This window comes from Carlito syrichta, unplaced genomic scaffold, assembly GCF_000164805.1.
Source record: "Carlito syrichta isolate Samal-C Ts95f unplaced genomic scaffold, Tarsius_syrichta-2.0.1 Scaffold307990, whole genome shotgun sequence".
NCBI classification, from domain to species: Eukaryota; Metazoa; Chordata; class Mammalia; order Primates; family Tarsiidae; genus Carlito; species Carlito syrichta.
The window spans coordinates 140,048-157,828 of NW_007252086.1; the positions used below are offsets into that span (position 1 = coordinate 140,048).

General features: G+C 35.3%; 1 protein-coding gene across 10 annotated transcripts in view; it reads right to left on the bottom strand.

Annotated features, from left to right (window-relative positions):
* The window catches only part of ZEB1 (zinc finger E-box binding homeobox 1), a 172,083-nt gene that overhangs the window by 11,833 nt on the left and 142,469 nt on the right, over window positions 1-17,781 (bottom strand). For all 10 annotated transcript variants that reach the window (XM_021715876.1, XM_021715875.1, XM_008064742.2 and 7 more), the window contains 2 exons: window positions 7,310-7,512; window positions 3,383-3,488 (listed from right to left, as the gene is read on the bottom strand). In XM_021715876.1, coding sequence (XP_021571551.1) covers window positions 3,383-3,488; window positions 7,310-7,339 — 136 coding nt within the window. In that variant the 5' untranslated portion in view covers window positions 7,340-7,512. The remainder of the gene's footprint in view (window positions 1-3,382; window positions 3,489-7,309; window positions 7,513-17,781) is intronic.

The following is a 17,781-nucleotide window of genomic DNA, read 5'->3' on the forward strand; positions in this document are numbered from 1 at the left end:
AAGTTCCACTACTCAAATTTAGATATACTATGAATACTGAGATTTTTTTTTTTAAAGTAGATGAAGTAGGTGCTTTGTTGCATCTAATGTAAATGTTTTTTAGGCAAAAATTACTAATCATTGAACAAACCTAAACTTATTTTCTGGGAAGGGTCCTGGTGCATGTGCAGATGTTCATTTGTCTCATGTCTGTGTGGAAGTGTGGTAGCCTTCTCTTCATTATAGCTCAACTCCTGCTATAGGAGTTCAGATAATTGTTAACATACATGATTCTGCTTAAGGTTTATTATTAAATTTTATGGGCATCAGTATATAGCAACAATCTAGGTAATTTAAGGGAGTATAATTTTGGATGCTGATTATCAACCTTTTAAAACTCATCTAAGAAAAACAACAGGTTTCTGAAGGATATGCAGTTCATCATTATTAGATACTCTAAACAGTGCTTTTCAAATTACTTGTAGTGAGGGACCAATTTTTTTGCTTGTTTCTTTTTTGTTTTAAATTTCCAATCTACTGTGGACTAATATTTTCTAAAATATAATGAAAATGCCACAGCAATATCTTGTTATGATAGTTTCTAAGTGCTACTCTCAATTTCTGTATTCATCTCTTCAAGAATGAATTACAAATGGTTTGCAGACTGGCACGAGTCCTGAGATGACACTTGGGTAGCCCTGCTTGACAATCTTCCCTTGGAATAAACCAGACCATCAGAGAGCTGTATATGGCGGGTGGCGGGGGGGTCCCCCCCAAACCCCAGAAGTGTCTTTTAGCAGGGCAGGTCCTTTGTAGTACTGGCTTCCTCTGCTAGGTAAGTGTTCTAGAAACCCATCAGCAACACAGTGTATATGCTAGCATTGTTGTGAGAGGCTGCATTCGGCTTCAGTTAATTTTTTTTGGAGATTCTTTCGACATGTCTGGTCATTTCATGATGGGTGATTTAGGAGAATACCTGCCCATGCTGTGCTGAGTGTTCAGTTGTCTGACCAAAACCGGCATGACCCCTATACCCCGCCTCCCTATTCACCCAATCTTGCCCCAAGTGACTTTTTTTTTTTTGTTATTTCCCGGATGAAAAAAATATCTTCAGTAGGAAACATATTGCTGATGTGGAAGAGATGAAACAAAAAATGGCAGCAACGCTAAAAGGCATCAAAATTGATGAGTTCAAAAACTGTTTTGAGCAGTGGAAGAAGCACCTCAATAGGTGTATTGCATCAAATGGAGAGTGACTAAAGTTTAAACATGTAAGAATAAATACACAATTTTTTATAAATAAATTCTGGGTTTTTTGGGGTCCCCCCCATACTTGAACTGTCTCCAACTGGCTACCCTGGAGAACTGCTTGTCCTAAATTATACTTTGATGAAGTATCACTGGCTTCTATTGAATAATATGATTTTAAAAAAGAAACCCACTGCTGTATTACTTTAAGGATATTTCTGAGGATTATATAAATTACATTTTGCTCTTTCCTCTTTTTGATGCTCCAAGGAACAACTTTTTCAATAGATTTAGAATCAGGAAGAACAGTTCTTTTTCTAGCAACTGACTCTTTTTACTTACAGACACAGTTTGACTTGACTGTAGTTTTCTTACTTCCTAAATCTTAGAACCTAATTTGTGGGGCACTTCCAGCATGTGTATGGGATTACATAGTATTCATTTCCTACCCCCACATTTACTTTATGTCAGTATTAATTTTCTTTGCATATTTTAAAATTACTTGCTGCATTAAAGGTACACAAGCCTCATATTAAAATAATTTTAAATTTAACTGTAAATACATTTTCAGTAGAGAATACAGAGGGACTTTTGGGTTCCGTGATCTTGCCTGAAGTTGCATGTTTTTTTTTTTTTTTTTTTAAGCAGGAGCAGCCTACTGTCAGTTTGTATTAACCTCTGGACCATCCAAATTTACTACTTGATTGAGACCAATTTTCACAATTAAATTTCAGTTTCTTGCATCTAGACTAATATTTTCACTTCTTTAAATCTCCGTGCTTTCTAACTTCGTATCACTTATAGATCTGATAGGTCCTCCTGTATGACTGCAACACGACAAAATAAATATGATGCATCTTGTACATGAATCATACTTTAAAGCTTAATATTTTTCTTCTAGCTCAATTTCAACATTTTAAAAACCCTCTTGAATTAGCTATATTTCTGTCAGCAACTTTAAATTGTCTCTGGCAAGAAAGTAGGTTATTAAAGAACATTATTATTGATTAAAATGTTCAACAGCATAGGGGCTAAGAAACAGGATCCTGTAGCAGGCTGAAAAAGGTAGCCATTTACTTTTCAGCAACATGAATCATATATGAAAACAAATAAATGTTTTGGTAAAGATCTTGGTTAGCATTTTCAAGTGGTAACCTTAGCATATTTATCATTGAAGATTAATTGCAACAAGGAATACAGTAAAACTGCTAGAAATGCAGTTCTAAAATGAAACAACAAATGTCATCAACTACTCCTCACAGAGTTACCCAACTGTGTATTTTTGTAGAAAGATGTCAGTAAGAAGTAAATGTCAATACAATGATCTTCACAAAATAAGCAATGTACAAACACCCACAATTTCCCATTCATGGCTAATAGTTCTTTTTAATTAAAATTATTTAAATCTAAAAATAAGTAGCAAAATTAATTCAGAGATGAAGAGATTTCGTAGTGAGATGTGGGATACTACTAACTTTTCTTGATGAGCTTTTGTTCAAGTAGAGTCTTTAAAGAAGTGCAAATATAGCTCTGTTTACTCTAGGTTTCTAAAATAGACAATCTTTCATCATATAATATTCATCTTGTAAGTAATAATTTAGAAAATGACATGGAATAGAAGGGTGAAGATGATGGGGAGCACATTTTTCTTTTACATTCTCATTTATGCTGCAGTCCTCTCATGCTGCCCTCTCTCACTACCTCCACAGTACCTCTCCACCACTTTCCTATCTTGACTTCCATTTCTTTTTTTTTTTTTTTCACATAAAGGATATCCTCACCTCCTTATTCCCTTGAGCAAATCATATCTTTATATTCTTTATCATTCCCCATAGAAACTGTGCAAAGAAGGCAATGACATCCACATTCACCAGAAGACAAAAGTGTTTTCAGGCTGTCCTTGATAATATGCTATATTATCTACTAATGAAGAAATCTGGACCTTGTCATATTACATTATTTTCACATACTTTAGTCAAAGGTTAAGTCTCCAATAATATATCATTTATAAACAGAAAATTTATCCATATTAGTCTTTATTCTAAATAAAGCAATAAGTTTTTGATCATGTATGTAGAGCATAAATTATGACAGATTTATTTATTACCAGATATGCTATGATATTTGGGGCGTAAAAAAGAAAACAAATATTTACCACTGTGAATTCTTAAGTGCTCTTTTAGATGGTGTTTGTATTTGAAAGCTTTTCCACATTCAGTGCACTTGAATTTACGATTACCCCCAGACTGCGTCACATGTCTCTGTAAAAAAGAATTTGTATTTTATTTGCAAAGCAAAAGAACTTTAGACTAAAGAACATCCAATCTGCTAAAAGTAACATTTTGGGTGAGTCTGATGATCATTTGTTTCTTAAACACCGCAAACTGCAGCAGTGACAAAAATCTAACACTTGAAATAATTATCAAAAAGCATGGTGATAGTGGAACAGAATTTTGACACAGAAAATCTCCACTTTATAATTTAAAATATCAGAGAGTCCATACTTTACTAAGCAATATGTACTTAGCAAAATAAAGCAATATACGCTTTACTAGGAACTAGAGATTATAACATCTGCAGCTTAATTTACAGATAAAGAAATAGTTCAAGAATATTTAATAATCTGCCTAATTCAACATAATAGGTCTTGAATAGAAAAAACAGGCAGACTTTTTACAGTACTTTATCCTGTCTCTTATATGTTTGATATTTCAAAAATGTACTTTAATCTGATGGTTTAAAAAATACTTCCACTTATCTAAGGTGGAGGATAAGTTAGAAAAAAAAAAACCTTCCATTTTTTTCCAGTCAAATGTGGATTATTATAACTTTCTGTCTGGTTTATTAAATTATAACTTTTATATATTCAAAACATATTCATTACACTTAGATTAATCATACAAAAGCATTGCTTGAATTGAATTGTATCAACTCTGCTCATAAATCTCTGAAGGATCCTCATTAACCCTGAATAAAGATTTGGAGTCTGTAGATTCCAAGATTATCATTTCTAAGATGATTCTTTACCAGTTCTTTGTGAAGGCCATGCCTCAGTCATTTAATGAATTACAGATTTCTACACACATACTGCTCCTTTCTATTCCCTTGCTTTGGTATACATTATTCCTTGGCTATGTGTCCCCTTAGTTCTGACAGGATTCCATCCATCCTTTCAAGGCTGAATTTACTACTACTGGCTTCACATTCTCCTTAGTTGGAATCTCCATTCCTTTGCCTTTTATTCAGGAAGGAAAGATAATGGTACTTACTCTGTATCAGGCCCTACAGGCCCTACTTCAGACAAATTCATGGCTTGAAACACCAAATAGATGGTAATACCTCTCAAATGTGTATCTCAAAACCTCTTTCCTCAACTCCAGACACTTGTAGCCAATTGCTTCTTTGACAATGTCAGTTGGAAGGTGACAGACATCTGAAACTTAGCATGATTGACACCAAACTCTTAATTTCTCTCCTGAAAATTAGCTCCTTCTTGGTGTCTCTGACCTTTGTAAAATGGCACCCTCATTTATTCTGTCATTGCTTAGGCCTTGAACTCGAGTTATCCTTGATTCCTCTCTTTCTCGTACACATCAGCAAGTCATCTGAACATATTCTGAATCCAGCGTTCCTCCCTGTGTCTGTCTACCATCACAACTTCTGGCCTAGATTATGACAGCAGCCTCTAAACTGCCTTGTTGCTTCCATTATTGTCTTTTCTGACCTATTTTTTACCCAATAGTCAATGTTTTCTTAAATATAAAAATAAAAAAATCCAATATCCTGCACACAAGTCCCCATCACACTTTAGAATAGACAGGCGCCTACATCACATGGCCCCTCATGCCTCTCTGGCCTCACTTTTCTTTCTTCCCTTTACTCACACTGGCCCCCTCGCTGTTCTTAGGGCATGCCTGGCAGGTTTTGGCCCCAAGGGTTTTTTTGTTTCACTCTGTTCCCTCTGGCTAGAATACTCTTCCTCCAATATTCCATGATGTGCTCCTTCATTTTACTCAGATGTGCCATTTCATTCCAGTTCAAATGTACCATTCTCAGCAAAGTCTCCCTACCCTGTAAAACTAGCAGTTTAATGCTTTCTGTCTCTTATTCTGCTTTATTTTTCTTCATATACTTGTTCATTATTTTAGTTCTGTTCTATATCTCCTGCTAATGTATGTTTCCTACTGTCAAGGACTTTGTCTTTTTCACTACTGTGCCTTTAACACCTAGAATAAGGCCTGATACATAATAGAAACGCAAATGTTGGTTGAATAAATAAATTAGTAAAACAGAAATGTTTTTAGCTGTAGTATACTTTTCAAAGGCTGCATGATAGACATTCTACCCTTTAGTGTGCTGGCTTGCAATCTAAATGGTTTCTAATACCTCCTAGTTATATTTCTTCATATTACCGGTTTTCACATTTATCACAACGCCTTCCTGACCTTAGTCTGACCCATCAGTTTTTTAATACATAAAACCTACTACATTTGTACCTACCAGAAAAAAAATCATCACAAAAGTGGCTTTAATGATTACCAAAGATTTTAGAGATCATTTTACCATTTTTATTATTAGAGATGAGGTCTTGCTCTGTCACCCAGGCTGTAGTGCAGTGGTGCAATCACGGCTCACTGCAGCCTTCAAGTCCTGATTTCAAGCAACTTTACCGCCTCAACCTACCAAAGCTCTAGGACTACAGACATGAGCCACTATGCCTGGCTAGAGATTGTTTTTATAATGGCATATTCTACTTTCACCACCAGTTCTAAGTATCCTTTCCTTTGACAAGGACACTCAGGTGTCAGCAGTTATAGGATGGGTCTGCTTCCTACATGTCATGTGAACAGGCTCTCTTCCCAAACCTTGTCTATTCTGTGGTCATGTCAGGACTCTAAGGTAAACACTCTTTTGCTGTTCTGCCCCTAGTAAGACTCATCAACAGGGGCACCTGGTAAGAAGATGGTGTTCATCTTCAGTAGCCTTTTCTATACTGATATGTTCCTTCTCTTGGGACTATTTCCGATTTTAAGTGCTCCTTCATGGACTTAACTGTTAACCTATAAAATCTTGGTTCTATTCTTCAATTGCCATTCTCTCATTATTTTGTTATTTTATGAATGTTGCTGCTAAGAAAATAGGTTGACCCTGCACAATCGTTCTTTTTCTGTTACAATTTATTTCATTTAGCCATCATTAGCAAATGGTCTAACTTATTCTCTAGGGCATATGTGAGATGTTAGCTTGTATACTTAGGGCAAAGTTCTCCCAAATTTAGGTATGCATAACCCTTTGACATAAGAAACTGGGTATGTGTCCAACATATTCTCCTCACATGTCTTGACTAATTGATTATTTATTTGATTTTTAAAGTTAGAGTTAAGTCAATATTAATTTGATTGTTAATACTTGATAGTTGTTAGGGCCTTGTAAAAGAAAGACAATTGATAAAAAAGTTTATTTGACTTTAGTCCTAAAACCTTAGTCCTAAGTGTAGAGTCAACAGTTTAAACGTGACTTATAGTTAAAATAGTATTCATTTATTCTTCCAGAAATTGGAGCACAGTGACAGAAGCAGAGTAAATCATATGAACATCGAATCTTCTTAAAGGTGGCAACTCCCTTTCTACAGGAAAAAATCTATAGTAGCTTAAACAGAATAAATAAAACAGTTGCAGGTTCAAATAAAATTAAACTACATTATTTGATTTTCTTCTCAATTTGGTCAGCACAATGTGGCTTATGTAACCAATATTTATTTTTCCTACATGGAACATTTTAGTAGAATGCAACTTGAAATATTCTAAATCTGGGCAATTAATTGTTATGGTATAAGCAAAATAATTAAATCAAGATGGAAAGGAACTTACCTGAAAAAAAAAAGAGCTACCTCTAAAATATTGTTCATATGTGCTTTTAAATTCAGGAATGATCAAATAATTAAATCAATAATCACTTTCTGCAGAAAGGCACTGTCAAGTACATCCTTTTAACTTTTAAGTATATTAACACCCTCACTGTCCACTGAGGGTTGAGTTCTCAAAATTTGGAAAGTTAGTGAACGCTCAGTCATTTCACTTACTTGATCTCTTCCTGATTTATGTGACGTCATGTGACGTTCAAGTTGGGTTCTGTATGCAAAGGTGTAACTGCATAGGGAGCAACTAAAATTATCTTCATTCTTTTCATGGCGATATTTAATGTGTTCTTTCAGAGAGGTAAAGCGTTTATAGCCTCTATCACAATATGGACAGGTGAGTAATTGTGAAAATGCATCTGGTGTTCCTGTAAAAGAAAGATTATATATTTTAAACTTAATACATTAAGAAAATATTATCAAAGTTTTCACTGAGTTCCTATGATATGTACCAGATATTGTGTTACTCATTTTATATTTGATTCTTAAAATAATGCAATGATTCTCTTTCTTATTTTATAAGAGAGAAAATGTGAAGCCCAGAAAGGTTAAATAACTTCAAAATCACAGAGCTAGAAAATAACGAAGTCAGGATTCAAATATGAGCCATCTGACTTTCAAGTCCCCATCTTTTCAACTAAACCAGAATTCTTCCCTTCTGTTGTATGGTTAGCTAGACAAAGAAAAGGAAAGTAAAATTAGCATGTAGGTTATATTTGTAAATGTATACATATTAAAGCAAAACTGTACTCCATCATGGAATCTTTCTACTGGTAATAACTATATATTTATTTAATGTTCATTCTTTTGAATTTAAAAAACTATAATGTTATTGTCGGGGAGGGGAGAAGAGAAAGAGAGAGAGAGAGAGAGAGAGAGAGAGAGAGAGAGAGAGAGAACGAGCGAGCTCATTCTGGGTCCCACACACTCCCAGAGTCCTAAGCAGCTACGGCAAGGCACTACTGAGAGCTCAACCCTCACCAGACAGCATCCTGACGAACAGCCCCTGCACTCCACATGCCTGGAGCCCCCACTGAAACGCCCTATCTGCAGTCATCACTATTGATGGTTGCTATCACCAGGGCCAATGTGCTAGTTATTAATAGTGACCATGCTGCCCCCAGCAGCAGAGCCAAGCACATTATCACACCCTGAGGACAGAATTCCCTTCCTGCAGCTGCTGCTGGGCCTGAAGTGCTAGTCACTGGCAACAACCCTACCCACTGCCCTCAGCAGCAGAGCTGCCATGCATTTAAAGGACCCCAAGGACAGGCCACCTTGCCCATAGCTGCCACTTGGAACTGAAACACACTCCCCAGCCACCTCCTTATAGCTGCTGCCACTGAAAGCAATACCACTCTTCCCAGTAGCAAGGCCACAGTATAGCCACCAATGTCTCCATCTAATAATTCCACTGTGGTTCTGGGAATGACCTGCCCCTGTCTCCTACCACAGCCAATGCCTGCATGTACCAATGGGGGACCTAAGGAAAGGTCTGCTGGTTCAGTTGCCACCAGTATACAAGCACACTATCCCCGGGCCTGGGCATTGCCCAATTTAGTCCAACATGAGCACAAATCACTTGGGAACCAGAGGGTGGTCCTGCCACTACTACTGCCACTGTCCAAGCCACACCCACTGCCCAGGGGCCTGAAAACTCACCCACCTGCCAAGCCCACTGTTGTCACTACCAGTACCCAAACAAGTCACTTATAAGCCCAAGAATCAGCCTGCCTGGACCAACTAAAACTGGGTGCCAATGTATGCTTCCCTAGGACTCCCAAATAGGTGGCACACTTGACCTGTCACTGCCGCTATAAGGCCTGAGAACTGGCCAACCTGGCAACCCTGTCCCCAGAAAAACTTCACCACAGCCTCCACTAACAACTGCACCCTAAGTCACTGAGGAAAGCATAGGCACCACTGACATCGTTTATAGTCCAAGAAATCTATGCAAATGGTAGTACTACATGTACCCATAATCACAGCCAAAGTGCCCAATCGAACCAATATCATAGACACATAATTAGAAAAAGTCCTCCCCTTTGAAAGCAAATTCGAAAAATTGATATAAGTGAATGTTATGCCAGATGTAAATATCAATGTAGGGACCCAAGTAACATGAAAAAGGAAGAAGATATGACACCTCCAAAGGAACACAATAATTCTCCAGGAACAGATTCCAACAAAAAAGAAATTTATGAAATAAAAGAAAAAAAAATTCAAAATAATTATATCCCTTAACAAAGCTTAGCTGGGCAAAGTGACTCACACCTATAATCCCAGCACAGCACTTTGGGAGGCTGAGATGGGAGGAGTGCTTGAGCCCAGGAGATTGAGACCAACCTAGGCAACAAAGCAAGACAAGAAAGAAAGAAAGAAAGAAAGAAAAGAAAGAAGGAAGGAAGGAAGGAAGGAAGGAAGGAAGGAAGGAAGGAAGGAAGGAAAGAAAGAAGGAAAGAAAGAAAAGAATGAAGAAAAAAGGAAAGAAAGAAAAGAATAAAGAAAGAAAGGAAAGAAGGAAAGAAGGAAGGAAGGAAAGAAAGAAAGAAAGAAAGAAAGAAAGAAAGAAAGAAAGAAAGAAAGAAAGAAAGAAAGAAAGGGAAAGAAAATTAGTTGGGTGTGCTTAGTCCCAGCTACTTGGAAAGCTGAGGTGGAAGGCTCTCCTGAACCCAGGAGGTCAAGGCTGAGGTGAGTCATGATCATGGGTGATAGAGTGAGACCCTGACTCAAAGTAAGCAAGCAAGTAAGTAAGTAAATAAATAAGCAAACTAGCCCATGGAAACACAAGAGAACAGTGAAAAACAATACAAACAAATCAGAAAAACAATGCAGGATATAAAAGAGAAATTTAACAAAGAGGGAGATATCATCAAAAAGAACCAAACAGAAATTCTGGAAATGATGAATTCCTTGAATGAAATTAAAAAGTACATTTGAAAGCTTCAATAAAAGACTAGATCAAATTAAGAAAGAATTTTAGAACTTGAAGACAGGTCATCATTTGAAATAACCCTGTCAGAGAAAAAAATAAAAAAGAATAAATAAAGCCCATGTGATATATGGAACACCATAAAGTGACCAAATATTCACAGTTGTTGCATCTCAGAAGGCAAAGAGATAATAAAAAGGATAGAAAATCTATTTAATGAAATAATAGCTGAAAACTTCCCAAGTCTAGGTAGAGACTGAGACATCCAGAAGCACAGAGAACCCCAAATAGACATAATTCAAAAGGTTTTCTCCATAGCACATAATAGTCAAACTACCAATTGTCAAACACAAAGAGATAATCCTAAAAACAGTAAGAGAAAAGTGTCTAGTCACTTGTAAGGGAATTTCTAATCAGAATAACAGATTTCTCAGCACAAACCTTACAGGCCAGGAGAGAATGGGATGATATATCCAAAGTGCTGAAAAATATCGTACAAAAGTATCCTCAAGTAAAAACCTGAGGAAATTAATCACTACTAGATTGGCCCTACAAGAAAGGCTTATGGGAGTCCTGTAACTGAAAGTGATAGAACGACATCTGCCATCATGAAAATATAACTCACTGGTAGAGCAAACATACAAACAGGCAAGAGAAATAACTCAAATTTTGCCACTAAATAAAAAATATCAAACCACAATAATAAAAAAGAAAGGAACAAAGGATATACAAAACAACCAAATCAATTAATAAAATGACAGGAATAAGCCCAATAAATCAAGAATAACTTTGAATGTAAATAAATTAAACTTTCCACTTAAAATATATAGTCTGGCTGAATGGATAAAAAAAATACATGACCCAAAAGTGTGCTGCCTACAATAAACTCATCTTACCTAAAATGATACATGTACACTGGAAATAAAGGGATAGAAAATATGCAAATGGAAACCAAAAGTGAGCAGGAGTAGCTATACTTATATCACGTAAAACAGACTTTAAGTAAGAAATGTAAAAAAGAGACAAGGATGATTTGTATATAATGATAAAAAGATCAATTCAGCAAGAGGATATAACAATTCTAAATATATATACCCCAACACTCAAACACCTAGATATATGAGGGAACTATTATTAGATCTAAAGGAAAAGATAGATTCTAATAAAATAATAGTTGCAGACTTCAACTATTATTGAAGTTCACTCTCAGCATTAGATCATCTAGACAGAAAATTAACAAACACTGGATTTAAACCACACTTTAGACCAAATGGACCTATGAAAACATTTGAAGAACATTTCATTCAACAGCTAAAAGATATACATTCTCCTCAGCACATGAAATGTGCTCCAGGGTAACTCACATATTCGTCTACAAAGCAAATCTCAACAAACTTTAAAAAAATCATACCAAGTATCTTCTTAGACCACAATGGAATAAAACTAGATTTCAATAACAAGAGAAACTTTGAAAACTGTCCAAATAATGGAAAGCGAACAACATGCTTCTGAATGACCACTGAGTCAAGGAAGAAATTAAGGAGAAAATTTAGACTTCTTGAAACAAATGAAAATCAAAACACAACATACCAAAACCTATGGAATATAGCAAAAAGAGTGCTAAGACTTAAGTTTATAGTAATAAACATCTACATAAAAAAGTAGAAAGATTTCAAATATACAATGTAACAATGCACCTCAAGGAAGTAGAAAAGCAAGAACAAAGAAAACCCAAAATTAGTAGAAGAAAAAATACTAAAGCTCAGAGCAGAACTAAATAAAATAGAGAACCCCCCAAAAAAGAAATGAAGCAAAAAAATTGGTTTTCTGAAAAGAAACAAAAAATATATATTGCTAGCTAGACTAAGCAAGAAAGAAGATCCAAATAAACAAAATCAAAAATGAAAAGGAGACATAATAACTGAAACCACATAAATACAAAAGCTCATCAGAGATTGTTATGAACAACTATACATTAACAAACTGGATAAATTCCTGAGGACATACAGCCTAGATAGATTGAATTAGGAATAAACAGAAAACCTGAACAGGCAATAATGAGTAATGAGACTCAATCAGTAACAAAGTGTCTCCCAATAAAGAAAAATCCATGACTAGATGGCTTCACTGCCAAATTCTACCAAGTTTCAAAGAACTAACATCAATTCTTCTGAAACTATTAATAAAATAGAAGAGGGGGAAATTCTCTCTAATTCCTTCTATGAGGCCAGCATTACCCTGATAGCCAAAACCAGAGAAATGTTAAACAAAAAAAGAAAGCTACAGGTCAATGTTCTTTATGACTACAGATGCAAAAAAATTCTCAATAAATACCAGCAAACTAAATCCAATAGCACATCAAAAGGATAATGCACTATGATTAAGTAGGATTTATTTCAGAAATACAAAGATGATTCAAAGTATGCAAATCAATAAACATGATACATCATATTAACAGAATGAAAAACAAAAACCATATGATCAGCTCAATACTCAGAGAAAAAGCATTTGATAAAATTCAATATCCTTTATGATAAAAAGTCAATAAACTCTGCAGAGAAGTAACACACTTCAACATAATAGTCATATATGGCAAACACACAGCTAACATCATACTGAATGGGGAAATGCTGAAAGCCTTTCCTCTAAGAATTGGAGCAAGACATGGATGTCTACTTTCACAACTCCTATTCAATATAGTATTAGAAAGCCCTATTTGGAGCAACCAGGCAAGAAAAAGAAATAAATGACATCCAAACTGGAAGAGGAAAAGTCAAATTTTCCCTCTTTGCATATGATATTATTTAATGTCTAGAAAGGCCCAAAAATGCTACCAAAAACTCTTAGATCTGATAAATAAATCCAGTAAAGCAGCAGGATAAAAATAAACACACAAAAATCAGTAGCATTTCTATACAACAGTAATAAACTAGCTAAGAAACAAATCAAGAAGGCAATCTCATTTACAATAACTACAAAATGAATTAAACACCTAAGAATAAATTTACCCAAAGAGGTGAAAGATGTTCACAGGGAAAATGACAAAGCACTGACAAAATAAACTGAAGAGGACACAAACAAATGACAAAACATCTCATGTTCATTGAGGGGAAGAATTAATATTATTAAAATGACAATACTGTCCAAAGCAATGTACAGATTTCAGTGCAATCCCTATCAAAATAGCAGTTTCATTTTTCACAGAAATAGAAAAAAAAAATCCTAAAATTTGTATGGAACCACAAAAAAGTTCAAATAGCTAAGCAATCCTGAGCAAAAAGAATGAAGTTGGAGGTATCACACTACATAACTTCAAAACATATTACAAGGCAACAGTAACCAAGCAGCATGGTACTGGCATAAAAACAGATATATCTACCAGTGAAACATAATAGAGCACTCAAATAAATCCACATATTTACAGCCAACTGATTTTCAACAAAGGTGCCAAGAACACACACTAAGAAAAGAATACACACACTCTCCAATAATGGTGCTGGGAATATTGGATATGCATATGCAAAATAATAAAAACGGACTCCTATCTCTCACTATATAAAACTACTAGAAGAAAACAAAGGGGAAACACTTCAGGAAATTGGCCTAGGCAAATATTTTATGGCTAAGAGCTCAAAAGCATAGGCAAAAAAACCCCAAAACAGACAAGTGGGACTATATCAAACTAGAAAGTTTCTCCACAGCAAAGGAAACAATTACTAGAGTGAAGAGACAACTTTCTAAATGGCAGAAAATATTTGTAAACTGTTCATCTGACAAGGAACTAATATCCAGAATACACAAGGAACTCAAACAACTCAATAGTAAAAAAGAAAACAAAAAATAAATAATCCCAGTAAAAAGTGGGCAAAGAAAATGAATAGATATTTCTGAAAAGACATACAAATAGTGAAGAGGTATATGAAAAAATGCTCAACATCACTAATAGTCAGGAAATGCAAATCAAAACCACCATGAAATATCATCTCACTGCAGTTGGAATGGTCATTACAAAAAAGAAAAAAGTAACAGATGATGGTGAGTATGCAGAGAAAGGGAACTCATATACTATTGTTGGGAAAGTAAATTAGTACAGCCATATATATGAAAAACAGTATGAAGAATTCTAAAAAATCCAAAAATCGAACTACCATATACTCCAACCATCCCACTATTGGGCACTTATCCAAAGGAAAAGAAATCAGTACATAAAAGGGGGGACACTTGCACCCCAATGTTTATTGCAGTACTATTCAAAATAGCAAAGGAATATTATCAACCTAAAGGTCCATTAATAGAAAAACAGATAAAGACAATATGGTGTGTGCGTATATACATACATATATATGTATGTATATATATGTACACACACACACACACACACACACACACACACACACAATAAAATACTATTTGGCCATAGAAAAGAATGAAATAATGTTTTTGCAGTAACACAGATGAAATTAGAGGTCACCATGTTGAGCAAAATGAGCCAGGCACTGAAAGACAAAACTTGCATGTTCTCATTCATATGTGGGAGCCAACAGAGTTAATCTCATAGAGGTAGAGGAGAGAGAATGATAGATACCAGGGAATTAAAAGGGTGTGTGTGTTGTGAGGGAGGTGAAGAGAGGCTGGTTAATGGGTACAAACATACAGATAGATAAAAGAAGTAAGTTCTAATGTTTGACAGCAGAGTAGGGTGACTATAGCTATTGACAGTGCATTGTATATTTCTAAGAGGCTAGAAGACAGCACTTGAAATGTTCCCAGCCTATAGAAATGAGAAATATTCAAGGTGATGGAACTGTAAATACCTTGTTCATTACATATTCTATGCATGTAACAAAATAGCACATGTGCCCCCAAGAATATATACAAATATTATATATCAATATGAAAAATAAAACCCCCAAACATGTTGAATTATGTCTCAAATATACAAATAAAATTAAAGGACTAAAACTTGAAAGGTAATGATGGCATCTTTTGTTTCCAGCCAGCAAGGCAACTTGAACCAGACATGAACCTCCTTCTTTGGTGACTAGATCAGCTATATGAAGAAACTTTTTGAAAATTATATTACATTTTGTCCATTATGAATTTCCAACTTATATATATCAGTGGGAAATCAACATTTGGGAACCTTCTCCTTGCCAGAATGTCTAGTCCACTTTACTGATTTTAGCAGGTTACAATGGCAAAAGTCAAAATCTACCATTGTGGTGTTTCATAATTGGCATCACAACGACATGTGATTTCCATTAATTAAGCTGCTTCTACTCTACAGTGTCATAGAGCTGTCTGCTTTCATTATGTTCTATTTTCTTCTTCATCTTCATAATTAACCCTTGCCATTAATAAGTAAAATATTAATATTTTTGTAAAATGACAGGTTGGTCATGGCATTTTAACAGTAAGTTATTATTCTCATAAATCAATATCTATTGAAGTTTCTCACACATATGAGATGAATACATTCTTTATAGGCCACTAGCACAAAGCAATGAAAAGTAAATAAGAATACTGAGCATAATAAGCAAGTTATAGAATGAATTGGTTTAAAAGATAAAAGTTTTTGTTTCTATTTTTGAAAATTATTGAAATTTTGTTTTTTTTTTTAAAATCACTTTTTAGCAATGAAGATTTGTCATGTAGGGGAAAAAAGTTTCTTTTTAGAATTCCTATAATAAACTTAAGACAGCAATTCACTACTACTAAAAAGAAAATCAATCTATGACCATTTTTTGACCTGTTTATAATTTCTCTAAATATCTGTGACATAAACATTCTTAGTTTTTCCAGAAAAAAAAAATTTTTTTTTTTGAGTTGGTGTCTTACTACGTCGCCCAGGCTGGAGTACAGAGGCACACTCGTGGCCACCCCAGCACTGACCTCCTGGGCTCCAGCGATCCTTCTGCCTCAGCTTCCAAGTAGCCAGAACTACAGGCGTGCGCTACCACACCCGGCCTGGCTAATTTCTTTTTATTTTATTATAGACACAAGGTCTCACCAAGTTGCCCGGCTGGTCTCTAACCCATGGGCTCAGGCAATTCACTAGCCTCAGCCTCGCAGTGTTGGGATTAGAGGCTGAGCCACTGAAGCCAGACAATTCTTTAATTGTTATCCTCTAATTTTCCTTTGGTAAGGAAGCACAACACTTCAGAATGATAGTACTACTTGATATTTAAAATCTGAAAAATCTCCTCTATTTGTTCCCTATCGATTCAGAATTTATGATTATTCAAACTGTTGGAATAAAGTTTGTCTCTCCATAACTTATGAGGAAAGAGTGGAGAAGGGCAGGTTTAATCTACTAAAAAGTAAAGCACTTCAGGGCCTTTGAAGATAATCACCTTTTTACAAAAAATTTTTTTTGAGTTGGAGTCTCACTCTGTCGCCCAGACCGGAGTGCAGTGGCCGCTCCCGGCCACCGCAGCCTCGACCTGCTGGGCTCCGGCGATCCTTCCACCTCAGCCTTCTGAGTAGCCGGAATTACAGGCGCACGCTACCACGCCCGGCTAATTTTTTGATTTATTGTAGAGATGAGGTCTCGCCTGCCTGGGCAGGTCTCGAACCCGTGGGCTCAGTCAATTCACTCACCTCAGCTTCCCAAAGGCGTGGGATTACAGGCTGAGCCACCAAGCCGGTTGATAATCACCTTTTGTATGCAAACAAATGCTCTTGGAATGGCATTTTTAAATATTTTATTAGCATTTAATTAAATTACATTAAATAACTAAAAGTAATAAGTATCTACGTTAATATCATATTCTATAATTCAGACTTTTTACTAATTCAGAATAGTTAGCTCCTAATTTTTAGAAGAATTTACTGTGCTGGTTTATAATGACAAATTTTATACAGTTTAATCTTATTAAATCTATGTAATAAAACATTTATTTAGTTTTTTTTCACTGAGGCTTTTTGAAAGCAGTTTGCCATATACAATTTTTACATATATATGCATATTTTAAAATTTTCTATTTCCCTTTCATTTCTTTTATAACCTACTGTTTCTTCTGGTGAAGCAGTAACACAGTTTCTTTAGGAAAGAACGAAAAATGAAAGTAGAAATGTTAGGGCCTTACAACATTACAATGCCAATAGCTAGGAGCTCTCCAAATACGCAAATAAATCAACAGAGCCCTAATGATTTAGCTGAAATGCAGTATCCCCAGGGCAATAATCTATATTCTTCAGAAAGGTATTCATTTGACATTCTGGAAGAAACAGTTCTATAGTTCCCTACTAGTTCCTTTGTTACCAATTTAGTTACAGAAAAATCCTATCTATTCTAAAGTGAAACTTCTGTTTCTGCTCCTTTCACAGTAATTCTGATTTAAGGAAGATACAGTTGACTACTAGCAATGAAATCTATTTTGTTTTTATAGCATCCTTCTCAATTTCCTCCAGAAAACTTCAAAGTTGATTATTTGAATGCTAAGCTAATCAACTGGGAACACTGGAAAAATAAACCAGGTTTAGGATCTTAACACTTCAAGTATCCTTAAATATTTCACATAGCTTCCTAGTCAGTACACATCTTGTACAATATTTCTTAAAGGAATATTTGCATGCTATTTTCATCTGTTTATTGTGCATGGGTGGGCAGAATGACAATCTACTCCTTTTCACGAGAGTCTAAACACATTTTTTATTTCATTTTCCCCACTCTTTATACACTTACTGTTCACATCAAAGTTAC